Genomic DNA, 19,723 nt, shown 5'->3' with positions numbered 1-19,723 from the left:
ACGCATTTCTAATGCATCATCAATAAGATGTAGCTCCTTTCTTGAGTCAGGCATGTGTTGTTCAATAAATAATCTAATACACATCAAGTGCTTGCATTTACATGCATAATCAAGTTCTTGCTTGCAAGTTGCGATAGAGAAGTGGTCGACGAGGAAAGAGAGAAGAAGACACAGAATATGTCGATTTTGAACCCTAAATGAAAAAACAGAAAAAAGCATAAATATGTATGGGGTAAAATAGAAATCCATCATGTTCATAAGTGGAGAAAAGTTTATTTGCACACCTGTGATTCTTGCTTGTGATAAATAGAAGAAGACACAGAAATTAGGTTATTCTTGCGTATGATAAAGAAATCAGGGTGCTCGACGAGGAAACAGAGAAGCGAGGAAAGAGAGAAGAAGACACAAAAATTCACGATTTTGAATTTCCCCCAAATAGACCCCAAAATAGTTTTCTCTCTCTTACTTTTCATTTTTGTTTTTTAATGTTTTTTTGCTTTTTATTTTTTCTTATTTGTTTTTATTTGTTTTTATTTTTATTTGTGCTTGGACGGCCTTGATCATCCGAGATTCCCGAGATGAGTTCAAGGCCGTCCAAGCCCTAGATTCACTCCCTCTTCACATTTATGAACCTGAGGTCGAATAGAAACGAGGGGGTGTGGTTACTAAACATCAAATGTTCAGCACCCTATCAAAAACTTTGTATTTGTTGATTAGTTAACAGAACAATTCGGTCATGCAAAATCTCATTGGGGGCATTTGAAAAATGCCTGCTCCAGAAGGTCAATATGTCTTATTTTTCTGGGTTGACTGATATGCATATATGGAAGGCGTGCAGTTACCAAACACCAAACGTTCAGCATCCTACCCAAAAAGTTGTACCATGTGATTATTGTGCAATCAAATTTATCTTTATTTCAATTATGTGGATGAAATTAATATAGGTTTGTTATTTAATCATGATGGTCAAGACCAACCCAAATCAAACATATCTTTATTTCAATCATGTGGACGAAATTAATGCAGTTTTCATTATTTGTATTTTGATTATAATCATGACTATTAAGACTTAACCCAAATAAATTTGAAGAGTATGAAGTAACTTATGGGAATCATAACCATCCTATGAAAGTAAAAATTAATCTCGCCATTGTGAATGCATGTAATTGCATATAGTGTTTAACTAAACTAATTTGTCTAGAGTATCATGTATCCTCATGAGATGGGAATAGGCATTGAAAGAAAGAAATGAACGTATATCTTACTCCTAAGAAGCCAAAATAGCCTGTAAGACTAAAGTAGAGATTACTTGTGAAAAGGTTTCAATCATACTCACTTTGACAGAGTTTAGTGACCTCAAAGATTCAATAAGTGGCTCAAATTCTGCATAGCATTTTGCAAGTGATATTATCATATGTTGAGTACTTAATTATCATTTTATCTTTCAAACTAGTCACCGTCACAAGAGTTAAGAAGTGATCTTATGATACCAATGTTACCATAGTCTGCCAGGATTTGGTTACAGAATTGAAGTTAAAGCTTCAATTCCTTGTTCTCAAGAAAATACAATTGATATTTCTCTTCTCATAATGGAAGTAAAGGCAATTGATTTGTAACACTTATTTGTTGATTTAACATTCGACTCATGACACCATTTTTGTTGATTGACATGATAAACATTTAAATTTCTACACAAAGCAAGAAATTTTCAGTGACAGGTTTGATTTCTATTAATGAAAGTGACGACATTGATTCATAGCATGTTTTTTTTGTTGATTGAGATGATACACATTCAAATTTCTAAACAAGGAAGCAACAAATATTTATGCTTGAAATGGATCCGAATTAAAGAGAGCTTGATATCACATCATCAGTATTCCCAGTTTAATACATAGCACATTCATGAATCATATAATGGACACACCCTCACGCTTTTGTTATGCATTAAATATGACAATCTTCAGAAACGATGATATTGTGTGCATTCTTCCCATTCTCCTTTCAAGTTTGCTTGCCATAGTCTAACAATGCCGCTGCTCCCCAAAGATGCTAGCGTCATACCAGTCATGTCCCATTCAACTTGCCAGATCTGTAACATACAGTCAAGCAAATCATAAAATAATAGAATTGAAGGAAAGATTAGAAATGCTGGAAGAGAAGAAAACATTTACGAGAAACAGGAGCCAAGATCAGAGGTATTCTCCCTTCTGTTGTTTCACAAAACATGGTCAAATGTTTCAGTAACTACGAGAGGTAACCGTTGTATTCACCATAGTTGTCGAATACTTGGTATACAATACGCATAGAATACATACTCTTAAGTAATGTAAAAGTATTCTACCTTTGTTTAAAATACTTAGAATGCATATTCTAAAAATAAAAAATGCTAAATACGTAAAGTACATGTACAATACCTTAAATACTTATTTACTTCTTAAATTTCAAAGTTTAAAAAAACAAATTAAAATAAAAAATGCTAAATACGTAAAGTACATGTACAATACGTTAAATATTTATTTACTTCTTAAATTTCAAAGTTTTAAAAAAAAATTTTAACTTTTTTGTTTTGAACTTTTTGTAAGTTGTTAAATACATTGAATATGTGAAATATTTTAAATGGTAGTTCTAGACTAAACATAAAATACGTGTTCTTTAACCATGTACACAGATGGATCACAATAGGTTGTCAACAGTGAACACATGGAATGTGTTAGCAGCTGCTGATCCAGAGGTTCCAAAGACATTCCTCTCCCAGTTTTTCTACATGACAAACTGTAGTCTAGCATATATCATGATCTCTCTTTCATGAATTCTTCAATTTCTATGCAAAAACGAGTGAACATTGCTCAATTAACATAAAATGGCTGACTGATGAATATGCATCATACATAAACACACAGGATTAGTCTTAAAAATTATAGCATTTGAAAAATAAGTGTGAAATTTCACCTCTTCATTTAAACTTGTTAACCGTGCAACTCGCTGTGTTAAAACTCGTTCTTGATCTGTAGCTGAGAACTTAAGAGTCCAAATGGATATTCCACTACCTGAAGCCACTGCTATCATTTCATATGACCTTCAAACAGTAGAAATGCATTTAGTGCAATCACAATCCTTCATTTCCAATACCAAGACACCTAAACATGGAAGTATAAAAAACAGAACAATAAAACAGAACAAAGGAGGAGACAATGTAAGATGCACTTTTCTTTAAATTGATCAAAATGCCTCAGAAAATCACCTCCCAATGTTAGGAGCCCACGAAACATGTTTGACTGGATTATCTTCTTCATCGATGTGTCTTAGCTCAGCAGTGCAAAACCATCGTTGATGGGAATGCTCAAATTCCCAAACCTACAGAACCAGAAACGATTAATTAATCTATTAAAATGGTACTGTGTACATGTATTTCATCCTGCAGACATGCAAGATCATAAAAAAAAATCATTTACAGTACACAGCATTTGAATAGAGCGAGCTTTATTAATGGTTTACATAATTAATTGATCTATGCAAGTTGTACTGCATGACTGTATCTTGTCCTGCAGACATATAAAATCACTTAAACTTCCACTCATTCACTAATTAGCATCTCAATAGAGAAACCCTTCTTAATTGCTTACTCTCATTGTGTATTATATTTTTCCCTTTGCATATGAAGTACACATCAATGATGTCATGCATTAACATAAACCTGGATACTCAAAAAAGAGAAGGGAGAAAAATCTATAAAGTTGAAAACAGCTCCCAGACCAGCTGTGAAACTAAGTATTTTATTAGAGTTGAACAGAATATGCATAAGCCATGCTCTTTGGCCTTTGATCTATAATTATATAGAGGATAACAATAAATGACGATCATGGTGCCTTCTTGGTTGATAAGAGTTATAAGATTTTGTTTCACCATGAATTACCCACATTATTAATCTCCTGACTGATATTAGACCTAGAATATACAATTTCTTTATCTCAAGCTGAGTCATTATTTAAATGTCCAATATTGAAATTTGTCCATATACATTTGTAATTATCATGGGGGTCATTATAAAATGTCCAATGTTGAGAAATGTCAGAATGAGTTGGAACCTTAAAAGAGAATTCTTCAAAATATGTATGCCAGTGTGAACGAATTTCCATTGAATCCTTATCATCAAGAATTTACTTTGCCTACAAATACAACATAAACCAAATTCTTCTCTCTTATTTATCTATCCAATAAGGCCTTTAATTTGCTTTAATCATTGATAGCATTTACCGATTTTTCACTAGAATCAAGATCTTGCTGTTCATGTCTGATATAAGTTCTTGGCGTTGAAAGTGTGTATCTTATTATCGTAAGAACATTAAAGAAGTTGCTTTAGATCAGGAAGTAGGACCATACCTTAGCAATATTGAGTGAAGTTGAAGTTGAGTTGCAGCCAAAAACGAATGCAGGATGTGGACTTATCAACGTAGAAGCCTTCCAAGACACAGATGCTCCAAAAAACGAATTGGTAACATTCTTTTCTGCCAGAGTTCTTGTATTTTGGAACTCAGACTGCAAATTGGTAAGCAGTTACTATCAATCAAAATCCTAAATAAAACCTCAAGTTTTAAAATGCAACAAACAGTGTACAGATTCCTTTAATTGCATTGTTAACTGCCCATAATAAAAATGGTGATCCCTTATTTGTGGAAGTTCTCTTTTTAAGAAACATGGGAGAATTTAAGAATGGAACTTTCAAAGTACGCATTTGACCTAACTTCAGGTTTTTATTATATTTATAGGATACTTTCAAAGCTACTACAATGGGAAGAAACTACAGAAGTAACCCAGGAAGTGAAGTTAAATATAAAGAGGTAATGCAAGGTCTCAACATTGTGTTGCCAAGACTATGATGGACTTGGTCTATGCAGTGACTTTCGTTGGATTTTTTCACAGCATAAATCAATCAATCATCATGAGCACCCATATATTAGAATTAAAAACATCTTGAAATGTCATATGACCAATAGTAATCTTATAATCTAGATTATGAAGCTTATCTAAAAGGGCTGGCTTCGGACACAATTATTAATTGTATTTACAAATGTTGCTGGTATATCTATTTGAGACCGAAAACAAAGGTATATATATCTTCTAGGCTCAATCCTATTTGACTAATTACCTCATAAATTAGCATGAGCATCTGTGGGCTCAAAAAGGTGAGCAATGGATAGATACGAGAATTAATACAAGTGAGGAGAGCATACAGGTACTTGGCAAGAGATAAAAATGACAAAGCTGCAAGCTGAAGGAACAATACAACACAAACAATTACCAGTAAATGTTTCCAACATTATAGAGGACGACGAATGGTAGAGCTATGAACAAAGGTCATAGGTTAACATGTACTCCATCAAGATATTTGGACTAATCATATAAATTGTGCATATCATAGGACTTGTATATAACAATACTATTACTGGATGCCAAAATCACAAGTTACTAAAAACATGCATTGCTGGCATCTTTTGGTCATATAAAGGATTATACAGAAACATTCAACCTACGATGTCTATATCTCATTAGTTTAAATTTAATTAGAGGAACCTACAAGAAGCTCTCAATGCTTTAAATCAGCAGCATAAAGTTCTATCAACACTTTTTGCTATTCAGCCACTTTTTTAAATATTGGACCATCCCATTAATTAACCTCACAAAGTTCTTTTACATTCAATGAAATAAATACAGATAAAACATGTTAATCAAACAGGATCCATCATTAAAACTGCATCCGGTGGAGATTGCATGAATGTCCAATATTTGCTTTTGAAGCGAAATAACAGGTACTTATATGAATTACTTTTCCTAGTTAGAACTCAAACAAACCGATATGAGGCTAAAAGAAGAGCTACCAAAGACCAAAAAAAGTGATACAACTTTCTAAGAGAATAGTAAGATTCATTTAACATGCTAATATCCCATTGCCTTGAGCACCTTTTCTTCGCAAGGTGTTCACAGACCTTTACTGCCTTAGCCGCTTCCTTCACCCCAGATCATCCATTTCAGAGGTTCTTAATGAAAGCGTCAGTGACGATGAGGTACTTGGTGAGGGCCTGTGGTTGGTCAGTCATGACTCTTGGTGTCTGCTACTTTGTAGGTGCAGACCAAGCTGTTGTCGATAGGTTGGGGTGGGTGGGAGTGGAATGGAGGTGGGTAGGATAGGAGGTCAGCATGGGGCTTGGTGGATGCAAATATTAATATACATGTATGTGTGTGTGTGTGTGTGTGTGTGTAACCAGAAAGAAAACTTCACAAAACAAATTGTACCTGAAGCTCCCAAACCTTCAAATTCAGAGCATCTAATGTTCCATAGATCCTGGCATGCCCATCTCCAAAAACCGCAACCTACGAAATTATCATATCCTAAATTTCAAAACTTGATGATCCAATAGTCACATTAATCCATTATAAATACCCAAATATTCTAGGACATTAATAAAAGCAAAAAGGCATCCGAAGGATAAAATTCATGACCTTCCCTGCCTACTTTCCTATTTTCTAGGATAAATGCTTGCAAGTAAGATGGTTGCATACACAAACAATTTTCTTGCATGTAGCCATCTTGCACTGCTATGTGTTCAATGGAAGCATTGCTTGATAAACGCAAAATCATCAACTTCATCACATATAGCTTGGATAAACATTGTCACTACTACTATATCATCAATTTTAAGAGAAAATATAAGGTTTACACTTAGAAATGTACCATGCAAACTTGTCCACAATCAAGGGTATGGGATTTAAGGCCCTTAGATTGCCCCTAATAAATTAGAAAAAAATTCTAATATAATTTAATGTTTTCTGATTTTTGTTAGAGTTGTACAGTCTCAATTTCAAAATTGTACTCCCAAAATAACATTTTATACACTGAATGGGATCCTTGGATAAGACTGCCCATGTGGCATTTAAAACATATTTATGAATCCATCCACAAGCCGAGGTGGAGCCATGACTAGACTGCAGCAGCATTTAAAAATCTCCTTCAAAGAGCATATTCTATGTATCTTAAATAGCACGTGTGTATGCACTCCTAACTTGAAGATATATCAGGTAGCTGGGCTTTTGTTTTGCCGAAATGATTCTGCTGTTTTAATCTCTCCTATGTGTTAAACTCCATAATCGTTGTTAGTTTCTATATCTCTGCCTTTAGATATTTTGGAAAACTGTCATTCTATCTTATTGTGCACATAGGCCCCAGCCCCATGGACCACGATCTCACCACCCTTGTCATCGATAGATAAAGGCCATTATCTCCCATCATCGTAAGTGCTTCCCTCACTTCAGAGACCTCTCCATTCTGGATCAACCTGTGCTAGAGATATTTTGAAAACAAAAATTACAATATATTTGACTTGAGAATCTTACATGTGCTGATAACAAGATTCTTTGGTCTATTTTTCATATTTACTATTTTTTTTCCTCAGTAACACATGCTTATTTTGATTTGTTGTGCTCAAAGATAAGATAATGCTTACAATGTAATCTCTTGTTTGGTCTTATATGCCAAAGACACTAAAATTTCTTTCTTTCTTTCCATTTTGTTTATGAAATAAGAGGTATGCCTTTTTAAGCAAGGTGTGGCCCACTATGCAAGGTAATGGAATATGAGGACCAACATCCTTGGGGCTTTTGTTGCTAGAACTCAAAAGACACAGGGAAAAGTTGTTGGAGGACAACACTACAGCCACACAAGCTCATAAACAAAGAACAATCGCAACTTTCTTTCTACATTTCTGCAAGGATTAGTTTGAAGAACAGAAATACATTAAAGAGACAAAGTAAATTCCTGGTACCTTTTTTATTTTTGAGAATTCCATTACATATATACAAACAGCTCACCAGTTTCAATCCAGTAGATGAGGCTCCAAATTGCAATTCTAAAACATGACTATGAACATCATGGAGACGAGAAGTCAACCTCCAAGTCTTCTTGCTTTCACCTTCATCGCTTGAACCAAGTATTCAAACTTCATCAATATTTAGCAGACATCTAATACACCAAAGAAAATATTTGAAATGAGAAAAATGAATGAATGAATAGATATCAGTGTTTGTCACCTTCCAAGACAACTTCTTCCCATATTGAGACGGCACCATCATAAGAGCAAGAGGCCAACACATCTCCATATTCTGAGGGAGCCCATACCACTTTTGGGATAGGCCCTCCAACATCAGCCTGCGCAATTTGCAAAGAAAAATGTTTGATAATACTCTGATAAACATAGAGAGAGGGAAACGTGTTTATATAAAACATTTTACGAAAAAGAAAAGAAAAAATATGTATTAGCATCTCTAAGAGGCTAAACTATACAATAATATCCAACATGAAATTGTTCATCATATCTATGAGCAGAGTCAAGGAAATGTAATGCCAGATACTGGTAAGCCGTAGCTATGTCTTTCCGAATAATGACTTCTGTCATGAGTGTAATCATCAAACCACTCCCCAAAACCGAGGGGCAGCTGCCAACTGTACAGAGATTCGGGGAACTTATATACCACCTTATGTAGTCACACAACAAATCACCCATCATAATACACCAACTATCCACGAGCTTGCAACAAAGTAATCAGGCGTTATATGGTAATCAGACGAGCCGCTTCATCTTAATCCATTGCTGATTCATCCAGGTTGGTTAAATCTACAGTAAAGAGTGCACATAAACGAAGTAACCTTAGGCCCTGATTGTCAGTACCATCATCCCAAAGAATCCTCTCCAGAACATTTAATGCCCATTCATAGAATGAGTAAAGAATGTGCTAGGAGAGTAAAGACACAGTCTTTCCAGCCGCTTCCCTCTTCATTCATTAATTCATTCAGAGCAGAGAACTCGTGTGGATCAAGTTCTCTCACCGGAGAAGACGCCCTAATGTCCACCCTCTGAAACTCTTTCATTCCTCCAAAGAGGTATGAATCTCCCTGGATAGGGCTCGAGCCTATGACCAATTGGTTAACAGCTGACAAATCCACCACTGAGCTACTGAGGAAAACGGTAGTGATTTATGTCTCGCAGAAAATCAGAAAACCTTTTTATTTCTTTAGAATCGCCCGTGATATAATTTTTTATTTCTGGAACTTTCAAGTTATATCTGGGGATTCAATACGAACAGTCAATATAAGTATACTTCTATTGATTAGAAATGGATATATATGGATATATATCCATTTTCTTGTCCTAGTGACTCTTATTTGTTGAGCTACAAGTTACTCTATTGAAACTATCCGAACTTGCTGGAATTAATAAAACAGAACTTTATTTGAACATGAAGGTTTTACATGCTTTTTACTGATCAATCTGGGTTGAAATTATCCCACTGACAGACAAATCAAAACTAGAAAGCTTGCAATTTTTATGAGAGATGAGTTGATATATTAAAAGCATTCCTCATTTGTGAATAAGTTTGTAAGATAGGAGAGTCTTCCCTGCCTCCAGGACAATCCAACCTACATGTACCAACGAGGCGGATTTTTTTTTATACAGAAATGGAATGAAGGCAATTCCTAAAAGACTTCCCGCCCGGGATGGAACACCAATCCACCCCCCTCAGATTCGAATAAGATCTTATCGCAGGAGTCTGCCTCAATTTTTAACTCGTTTTTCAATCCTGTTGTTCGTAGATAATTCAGATCTTGCTTGTTAGATATTCGTTTACAAGAGTTAACTAGATCTGTATACAGTCACAATGCCTCTGAATTGGCATCAACAAGAACAATAAACAAAATAAAATGGCAAAACTGAAAAACTACCAGTTAACATATTCAGGTATTCGCAAAATTTAACCAGGGCCACATATGTTCACGATGCCACTGAAATTTGCCATATTCTGAAGATATCCATCACATGTCAAAACGTTTCTCTTTTCCACCAAGATCTTGAGCTTGCAAAAATATTTAAATGCTCACTCTTTGTATACATAGGGTCGACCCACAAGTGACAGGAGTGGCCATAAATGAATGTAGCATCGTACCTACATTTGCCAAATGTTTCTGTTTGAGCAAGTCCCCCCATACATCCAAGAGTCCTTTATTCACATTCCACTATGGTAGAAATGGATAACAGTGTTGCGTTTCGAATTGGCATGTTTAACACACTCCGTTCATCCAATTTTCTTTGAAATTTGGGAGTTTGCTAGTGACCCCTTTAGACTATATCTTCCACAGCTTTTGTACACTGATGTTGTCAAACTGCTTTTCCACATGTCTATGTTGAATACGAACATTTGTCCTTTGGTAAATGTATTAGATTTTATTTTGTTTTAATCAAGGATAAGCATATGTCCATCTCTTCTTTTGACAGCTACAAATCAAACTTAATCTTTGAGGCCTTCAAAGAAACAAGGTGGCTGTTGAACTGAACTTGCATTCCTTGAACTACCATTTGTCTGATGATCACAAGGTTTTTAGTTATAGTTGGAACGTGCAAGACATTCTTGATGCACTTTTCATGTTTATCATCATTGAGAGCACATCTCCAATGTGAAAAGCAGCTCAGTGTGCCTTCAAGCACCTCCACATGGTCAGGTCAGCCAGACATCTACCAGCCCCAAAACCATTTGTAATGACAGAAAATATTAATTATAGCAATATCCAATCAATGAAGTGAGACTTGCACCTTTGGAATTTGAAAATATCCATGATAGATTGAATATCCAATGACAGAGATGCAGTGAAGCAAGATAAATGGATCTTCTCACAACAGTTAAATTAGACACTGAATGGAACTACATTTGGCATCTTCTGAGATATTCATTGTAGGAACGTTGAGGATGTAGAATCCTATGAGTTCCTTAACGGAATTGAAATTAGAAACCAACTGAATTTTGGCATAATGTGAAGGTTCCATGACATATGTACATATAAAGGGAGACAGGGATAGAGAGAGACTCGAGGGAGAGAACAAATGTTGAAACTTAGAAATCACGATTACGAATCTGAGTAATGTCCAGCTTGATCCATACTGATAGAAAAACAAAAGATTTTAGGTTTTTCCCTAGCGAGAGAGGGAGGGAGAGATAGACTTCCAAATGTGTGAATAGAGGCCCTAGAGAGAGAGAGAGAGAGAGAGAGAGAGATTGTGTGTGTGTACCTTCCATTTGGCCGTGAGCTTGAGACCCTGAGCTGAGTCAGCGTTAGCGTCCCATACCTGGATGCTCCCGTCTGCAGAGGAGGCGGCCATGCGATGGCCACTCTCATTCCAGCTGGTCTGTACAAAACCTTCATTCCCCTCCACCTCTGCGATGGACCTCGTCATCTCTCTCTCTCTCTCTCTCTCTGAGTGTCTGTCTGTCTGTCTGTGTCTATGTGTTGTTGTGTTTGAGAAGGCTGTGCTTTGCGAGAGATTTCTCTCTCTCTCTCTCTCTCTCTCTCTCTCTCTCTCTTTTCGTAAATGTATGTTTATATTAAAACAACATGATAATACAAAAAAACCTTGCTATCAAAAAAACTACTTTGGAAAGGTTGCGATGTGTCTAAGGGCAACTCTTCTAAGGTGCCGCAATACAAAGCCACACAAATGTAACTCATTTGGGGACAAAGTTCCCATACAACAACATAACTGTGAAAATTTGTCAAATCAACTTTCCTCTTATCCTACATATCTTGTTGAGATACTCCAGAAAGCCCATCAATATAAGAAACCATTCCGCAAGTTCCAAATATACCACATGCCCAAGTACCGCAAATAATCAAACACAGACTTATACTCTGGGGATGGTAAAACTCTATCACCTTCAATGAAAATCCATTGAAAAGGTGACAAAACATTTCCAGTTAATGACCTCCACAGTTGTGATATACCTATCCATATACTTTTAGTAACAAGGCAAGATATAAACCTGTGTCGAGAATCTTCATCAACCGTCGTACAAAAGACACATGTACCACTACCAATGTGCCTTCGTTTTAAAGCCCTAGCCAAAGGTAACCCACCAACCATAGCACGCCAAAGAGACACCTTTGCACGAAAAGGAAGATGAGACTTCCATCCTGCATCTAAAACTCTAGCACACCATTCACTTCCACGGATAATGTGCCATGTATCCAAAACCTTGCTCTGTACCCAAACCCTATCCTTAACCAACTTGTGGTAAACATCATTTGTGTTTACTGCAAATAATGATTTCTTGTTATCAAAAAACCAATCTCTCCACAATTCCACCACCACCAATTGTGGAATCGATGATGATAAAATAGGCAATTGTACTATTGTTTGCCAAATCTAACCATATCCAAGAGGTATATGAAATCTACTTCTCACAGTTCGAAAAGCCATCATCTGCCTCTGTGACTCTAAAATACCATCTTCCATAATTACCAAACCTAGTTTTGTCATTCTATTAAACTTTAACTTAAAACTGTCTTTTCCATCCCATTGTACTAATGTTGAAGATGTTATCACCTCTGTTGGCAAAGAGTTGCAATCTTTTCTACAATCAAGTGGTTTCCAATTGAACAACTTCAAACTTTTTATGCCAAGAGACCACTAAATGTTGAACAATAGTAGATGTTGAACACCTAAATGATCGAGTGCTATTGTTGAGAGATCAAGCTCAACTTAGTTTAGTTAGTTAGTCAACCATGTAACTTTGTAGTTACCTAGATAGAATCTAGTTAGAAGTGTTGACTATAATGCCTTAAATAGGACCTTGTACTTAAGTGGGATATTCTAGATCCTCCACTCCTAAGTACATTTAATATAGGACTTACAACTTAGTACCTATATTCTACTCACACATGTGCACCTTTGCACATGAGATGTATATATACCTCATTGTGGGTATTATTGTATTTGATGATGTTGATGTTAATTTAATATATAGTTACTCATCCCCCATCTTGTGTTGTTTATAAGTGTTAACTTCCTCTCTCTCTCTCTCTTCCTCTCACACACATATCACTTAATCTTTCGCTTATCAACTAATCACATAATTAGGTACTAATTAACCCTTAATTAATCACCTAATTCTTAACAACTATTAATAATATGCCACCTTGAAGTTCTAAATTTTGTTTTACCATGTTGTATCCCCACTTTCTCCACAAATATAACAAATTATCTCTGCCCATGGTTGAGAACCTGAACACATCTCTTTCAAGAGACTAAACCTTCGAGCAACCAGATGATCTTCCAAATTGAGTAAACCGGCTCCTCCTAAATATTTCGAGGTGCATATATGAAGCCATGAAACCCAACAGACACCAATGTTGGACTTTTTCTTCCATAACGTATACCTAAGAGCTCTCTCTCTTTCTCTTTGTAATTAGCTTACTCTAGCGGTAAGTCGATAACACTATAAGCATTGTGTCTTGGGTTCGAAACCCAATTTCCTCACCTCTCTATTATATACTTCATATATCTCTCTATTTCACTAGATGCCACTATGGAATGTAGGGGTTGAACCCATGACCACCTGGTCTCCATTGGGCAACCTTACCAACTGAGCTCTCTCTCTCTCTTGGTAAAATGTAAAATCCACTTACTTACAACACTTCTTAGTCTCCTCTACCTATCATATGCCTATGTAGGGAGAGGGACGTTCTATAATGCTACTAAAAAACCTGAATATGCATTTGAGGAAATGATCCCCACATGCTCTAACATCCAAAAATTCCACATGAGAATACCTTTAAGCTTCTTTATATAGGCTTTCACCCCATGTCTATTATCAAACATGAAAGCATTACGCATATTCCAATTGTGTTGTAGACCCCAATAACGTAAAAATTGGAACAATATCTCCATCTCATCATTTGATCCATTTTAAACATATTGGGAAAAAACCCATTGTTGAGGTCTCAAACAACAACGGATTAAAACTTGCCAAATGTCCGATAAGTACTTCCAAATGTTACATGCTATAGGACATTTAATGAACATATGTGTACTATCCTCCAATGGAATGATACAAAAGAAACAAGTGCCAAACCCTGGTCCTCATCTCTTTAGGGCTGAACCTAATGGGAGCCCACTAATCATGACTCTCCATATAAATACCTTTGCACGAAATGGTAGATGGGAATGCCAACCACGTTGTAATATTTCCACCACCTTGCATCTGACTTATATACATTCCACAACTTCATTGCTTTAGGAGATAGCCAAGATAATGATGTCATTGCATGATGATACAATATATTTGTAGTGACCTGTAACAAGCGTGTACCATCTTGTAACAATATGTCTCTCTCTATCTCTTTGTCTCTGTGTGGTAAGATCTTTCTGCTATGAGTAGGAGGTTAGGGGTTCGAATCCTATTTTGGTCATATTTGACATAATAGAATCTATCTACTATCTACTATGATCTATCTATGGAAGCTATAAAAAATATCTATCTTAGCGCCTTGCATTCGCATTCATCCTCAAGAGTCAAAGTATGGTTAACAGTAAATACCATACTTTTGTATTCATTATTTACTAGAGGTAACACTTTTTTTAAGATAAAAAAGTGAGATTTTTTTAAAAAAACAACCATAAGTATATTTTCATAACATACGCATTCATTTGCAAAACATACAGGAACGAATGTTGAAGCAAAAGAATGTGAATGTTGTGTTCTATGGGACTCTATGGTCTATGCCATATGGTATGGTATGGAACCCACAATTGGCCCTATGGGTGGGTAGATAGTCCCGCCTCCCCCTTTGTCAAGGAGCAAACAAAACCCTTACCCTACATCGAATAGGATATCATACTATTGTGGCACCACAAACTCACACGGTGCTCGCTTCGTGCTAGTGTTGTGCAAACTCATTTGCCCCAAAAGCATAGCTAGGTATGGTCTACATTATTATAATACATCACTTTGCATCATTGATCTTTCTTGATGAATCTCAAGGTTCATTGTGATGTTAAGGGCGAAAGTTGTTCGTTTTCTATTGACTTTGCCAAACTCAATGCAAATCTTGTATCAACAAAGGATGCATGAGTTGTTGCCTTAAAATGGCATATATCATGTGTGTTTCCTACACCATAGTAATGGTGTCCCTACATATACCTTGGGCATGATTGTGAGACCAAATCATACATCCCAACCTTCATACAACCATGAAACCTAAGTCTCATGACCATGGAATGATGGACCAATTTCCACCAGTTTGAGTTCCTAATGTTACATGTATGTTCATGACACACCACTACGAATAGACTAGAATATTAATGATTGAAACAAATAAGGCAATGTGTTTTGGTCCTACGTGCTCTATAACGAGGAGAAAAGTTCATTTTTTATTTATCCTTATATGCTCAGTGAATCTCTTTACGACAACATGTGAACACTTTTTGTGCCTACCTACCGTTTCAAAACCAAATTCAATAAACTTCTACTCTTGTTGTCATCATGGATATCCCCAAGACTTCATGTTTATCTCACTAAGAAGTGGGACTCTAATATTTTTTTATTCAATAAATCGTGAAGATTTGAGGAAAGCATTGCTCAATAATGGAATTCTATGACTCTGTTTCCATTGATCAAAAGCAACAATGAAACGAATACCATTAATTTGTATAGAGCTTCCTTACATTAAAGGCAAGTGCGTCTTTGTGTTCACATGTGTTGGTAAGATTTTATTGTTTACAAACATGTGGATTGAAACGATGCAATTGATTTGTTTATCAAAAGGAAGGAGCATTTAAAGTGAGGCACTCTAGAGAAGAAAGTTCTTAACTCTCCATCTCTCTCTTGACAAGTATACGAAATGAAAAGTCTGTGTATTTACACTAATTTTGAAACATATGAAAGGTGACGTGCTCAAAAATATATCATTAGGTGCATGTGTAAGGAGCATAAAGGGTCAAGGCAATGATGGTAATGATATTTTAAATTCACAAGGATGTCATAACATATGTGTACGAGACTTGGAAATAAATAAACATAATATTCTTGTGCAAGAAATCGTAGGGTTTGCAATATGTAATCAAGTCCCAAAAATGCATTCTCATTTCAACATATGCATCATATCTTAATTTAGAAGTGTCACTTGTTCTCAACCTCTTGTTTTTGATAGTGTGCATATGAAAACCTCATGTTTTCCTGGCAAAGTCAACAGTGTGAGGACAAAGAGGATAGGTTGATCTCCTCATTTGAGATGATATGGAAGGGGAATATGTATGTGATTAGATACCATTCAATGTTGCTTTGTAGATTAACAAATATTGTAGAGATATGTCACAAGACCTTCCAATTATTTCCATCATCTTGACATTTGGTGGTTGTACCATGTGAATATATCCACAAGATGTGACATGATTCAATGTTTGTTGGCATATATGATTAACCTAGAAACTCTTTTCACATTCCATGTTTTAAGCCATTTCGCATATATTGTGCAAAACTAGAAGGGAGTGAATATTGCTCTTTAGTTAGTCTTATGTGAATCTGGCCATAATTGAGATGGACATGTCATATGTGTGGAGGTTGTTTGTTCGATACACTCTGGCTGGGTTCTAAGTAGGGATTTTGAGCACATGATCTGCTTGTTTTGATAGCCTTACCTTGTATTCCCCCAAAAATTGTGAGGGCCATTGAAAGAAAAAGAGTTAGATAGGGGGAAGTCCTTGTATAAAATTAACATTATATTCTTTAAGAAGCCTAGGAACAATCCTATACTGAACACTATAGCTCATAGCCATACAAATAATTACAACCACAATGCCAACAAGCAATAAGCTTGCCACACCCCACATTACATTGAACCTACTTGCAACTCAAATCGATATATTGACAAGAAACTTTGTGGCAGTTCATCAAGCACAAACCATGACTTCACATTAAACTATGCACAAAGGTAAGCACGAAGTTATACGCTATACATTCATATATATAATATGATACATTCATATATATACATCATTGCATCCATCTCAAAGGTGGATTAGGGTCTAAAGGTGATATATTGTGCGACTTGAATAGATCAGATTCGAACCAGTAATCCATTAAAGGGCGATCTTCGAGTAGGTCGTCGTGATAAAAAATAAACTCCGGTACTTCAAGTTGCCCTTTCCTAATGTGATCCCAAAGAAACTCGACCCGGCTTATATAGATCACTTTGCCATACAATCTACACACAATTAGGTTAAAAAAACATGGTTACTTCTGAAGAACTCTATCAAGAGACAATGGGAAGACATAAATTCATTTTATTGTGCTATAAGTCATTACCCATCACTCAAGAATCGACCAACAGTTCCCATGAGTGTTCTTGAAATTATTCCTGGATGAACAAAATAGATTGCCTCCATTCGCAATCTTATTTCTTGTGGCAATGACTCATAAATCCACCGTAAGTTGAACACACCTGGGCAATTCTCTTTATGTCTTGCTTGTGTATGGAAATATACCACACAAAATGGCTCCTGGGAAACCTCTTTGGTGATTTTATATATTACATAATCCTTGAGTCTGGAATTCTCAACAATAGTCGCTGTAATTAAAAGAAATATATTAGATGTGTGAGTGGTGAGGTTTAAACGTGGAAATAAACAATGGATCCTACCTATATGCATACATAACCCGGAATTTTAACATGATTATCCATTATACTAGAAAAAACCAGTAGATGTTTTGGGATTTTCATATCCGATTTTACGGTACAATTCTCTAATGCATGCATCACATAGAAATAGTGATATTATATGTAGTCAACAAACGATCATGGCATACTCTGTTATGAAATTGATTATAGAATGTTGTTAATTGCATACAGAACTATCTTACTTATAACATGATCCCAATTGATCTTCAGCACAACTACTATGTATGGTGCTTGGCTCGTCACAACCATTAGTTATTTACTCTTAGTCCTTTTTTTTCACCTAGTAACACAATTAGTTAGAAACTTTGATATGGACAACGATCTGATGCATTACATATTGATCCCTAAAAACCTTAATGAGATCATTACATAATCCTTGAGCATTTTGACCCATAGTTAGCCTGGATCTTCATCCAGGATATCATCTGTAGAAAAATAAGATTTTGATGTTCAGACAGAAACATGATATTCAACCCAATGTGATGAGAATCAGAACAAGAAGCAATTTCTCTCTAAATTTATTAATCTTGAGTTACGCCCCCTTACATAACAACAGAATTATCATTCACATTTTAAGAACGACCCAAAGTTTTAATACACAGAAACACTATACATGGAGTTTAGGCCGAGACCTGCGTGACTAACCACAAATCATTTTATATGGAATCCAGAATTTATCACAGGAATGGTAATGATCCATCATGATTCCCCTTGACTAATAACGGAATTCTCCAGATCATTCACATCTCAACAAAGAATAAAAAAAATTCGCACGGGAATCATAAAGATCTGCAGTACTATAAAAAATTCGTTCCAGTACTATGCCCCTCGTCTAATAACAGAATTCTGCAGATCATTAATATTTCAAGAAGATAAACTTTAAGACGTGAAAATGGTAAAGATTCTTCTTTCACTCATCAGGTATAGGTCGTGATCCTTGCATGAAGTCGCGAAAAAAGAATCCTCAGACCATTTATATCGTTTAAAACCTTTGCGAAGCTTTTCTCTGCAGTGAATATGACCTTTTTTATTTTCTGCTTCTTTTTCGTCGTCTTCGTCATGCATGCCATGCTATGTATGAAAAATGAGTTCCTTCTTCTGCTTCAATCCGTTCTTGCTTTCTCTCTCTCTCTCTCTCTCTCTCTCTCTAAGATACAAAAGAGGAGAAGCAGAGTTTTTACCAGGTAAGAATTTTCCGACAACTCTGAGGATGGTTCTTCGATTCCTATCAATGCCTTCTATGGTCAGGAAGCCGAGGTCGTCGAGGTCAAGGAACTGATCTCGCAGAGGGCTACCATAGCCTCCTTCATCGTCTTCTTCGTCTTCCTGATAGCCATGATGATGGTGAGGGTGCAAAGCTTCCATGATCTCTGCAGGGGGGGGGAAGAATGCATGTCATTGTCTGCGTTCCGAATGCTTATTCGTCAAGAGGCCAGTGCACACTGCAGAGAAAGATATGACAGAGACAGAGAGAGAGAGAGAGAGAGAGAGAGAGAGATTGTGTGTGTGTGTGTGTGTGTTGAAGAGAGAGAAACTAGATCACGTGCGTGAGTAAGAGAGAGAATCTAGAGAGAGTGTGTGTGTTGAAGAGAGAGAAACTAGATTGTCTGAGTAAGAGAGAGAGAGAGAGAGAGAGAGTCTGTGTATCATGTAATGATGTATGTATGGGTAACAATTGGAAACAGTTCGGTTTGAACCGAACCGAAACCCCGAAACAACGGCTTAACGGATTAACGGTTTCATCAGTAAAAAATCGCGGTTTAAACGGTTTAACAGTTTTTTTTTTAAAATTTTAAAATTTTTAAAAATTGTTTTTAAACAATCCTTTCATTTTTAGACCTTATTTTCACATTTTAGAAACATCTTAAAAAATTTTAAAAATGAAATATTATAAATTTTAAAAAATTAAAAATTTGACCTATGTTGAAAACCGAAATTGAACCATGAAACCGCGGTTTTTACGGTCCACAAGTATTAACGATTTGAAAAATGTTTAACGATTTCACGGTTTGTTTCGGTTTGGTTCAGGTTTCAAAAAATTTAAATGGTTCAGTTTGAACCCTCTCAAACCGAACCGAACCGTTGTCGATTGTTATGTATGGGCTTGGTTTTGGCTCAAACTAAACCAAACCGTGAAGCCATGGATTAATCGCTCATCGGTTCAAATAT

At 36.0% G+C, this 19,723-nt stretch overlaps 2 protein-coding genes across 3 annotated transcripts; both read right to left on the bottom strand.

Moving 5' to 3' along the window:
- Positions 1–1,740: 1,740 nt before the first annotated feature.
- On the bottom strand, positions 1,741–11,339 carry SEH1H (Transducin/WD40 repeat-like superfamily protein). Of its 2 annotated transcripts, none has more exons than XM_087333558.1 (8): positions 11,112–11,252; positions 8,083–8,200; positions 7,864–7,972; positions 6,292–6,369; positions 4,381–4,536; positions 3,242–3,354; positions 2,950–3,076; positions 1,741–2,089 (listed from the first exon to the last, which is right to left on the bottom strand). In XM_087333558.1, the coding sequence occupies exons 2-8, from the start codon at positions 8,103–8,105 to the stop codon at positions 1,961–1,963; spliced, it is 735 nt and encodes a 244-aa protein (XP_087189684.1). In that variant the 5' UTR covers positions 8,106–8,200; positions 11,112–11,252; the 3' UTR covers positions 1,741–1,960. The 2 variants fall into 2 exon arrangements, with proteins under 2 accessions (XP_087189684.1, XP_087189683.1); XM_087333557.1 differs by having other exon boundaries at positions 1,742–2,089; positions 7,864–7,964; positions 11,112–11,339.
- Positions 11,340–16,724: 5,385 nt separating this feature from the next.
- On the bottom strand, positions 16,725–19,043 carry LOC147852992 (uncharacterized). The gene is made up of 3 exons (XM_087333604.1): positions 18,736–19,043; positions 17,182–17,443; positions 16,725–17,080 (listed from the first exon to the last, which is right to left on the bottom strand). The coding sequence occupies exons 1-3, from the start codon at positions 18,917–18,919 to the stop codon at positions 16,870–16,872; spliced, it is 657 nt and encodes a 218-aa protein (XP_087189730.1). The 5' UTR covers positions 18,920–19,043; the 3' UTR covers positions 16,725–16,869.
- Between the last annotated feature and the right edge of the window lie 680 nt (positions 19,044–19,723).

The sequence above is a fragment of the Azolla caroliniana genome, unplaced genomic scaffold (assembly GCF_043228905.1).
Source record: "Azolla caroliniana isolate FFs.n. ecotype wild unplaced genomic scaffold, voAzoCaro1.0.p SCAF_17, whole genome shotgun sequence".
Classification (NCBI taxonomy): Eukaryota; Viridiplantae; Streptophyta; class Polypodiopsida; order Salviniales; family Salviniaceae; genus Azolla; species Azolla caroliniana.
Note: the sequence above shows the minus strand (reverse complement) of the source record. Positions and strands in the feature narration are given on the sequence as shown.

Coding starts and splice junctions, on each gene's coding strand:
- SEH1H (XM_087333557.1), bottom strand. CDS start 11,276: ATGACGAGGTCCATCGCAGAGGTGGAGGGGAATGAAGGTTTTGTACAG. Junction 7,965..8,082: donor GGAAGAAGTTGTCTTGGAAG/GTGACAAACACT, acceptor CAAGCGATGAAG/GTGAAAGCAAGAAGACTTGG. Junction 4,537..6,291: donor TGAAGGTTTGGGAGCTTCAG/GTACAATTTGTT, acceptor ACCAATTTGCAG/TCTGAGTTCCAAAATACAAG.
- LOC147852992 (XM_087333604.1), bottom strand. CDS start 18,919: ATGGAAGCTTTGCACCCTCACCATCATCATGGCTATCAGGAAGACGAA. Junction 17,444..18,735: donor TGTCGGAAAATTCTTACCTG/GTAAAAACTCTG, acceptor TTTTAATTACAG/CGACTATTGTTGAGAATTCC. Junction 17,081..17,181: donor GGTCGATTCTTGAGTGATGG/GTAATGACTTAT, acceptor AATTGTGTGTAG/ATTGTATGGCAAAGTGATCT.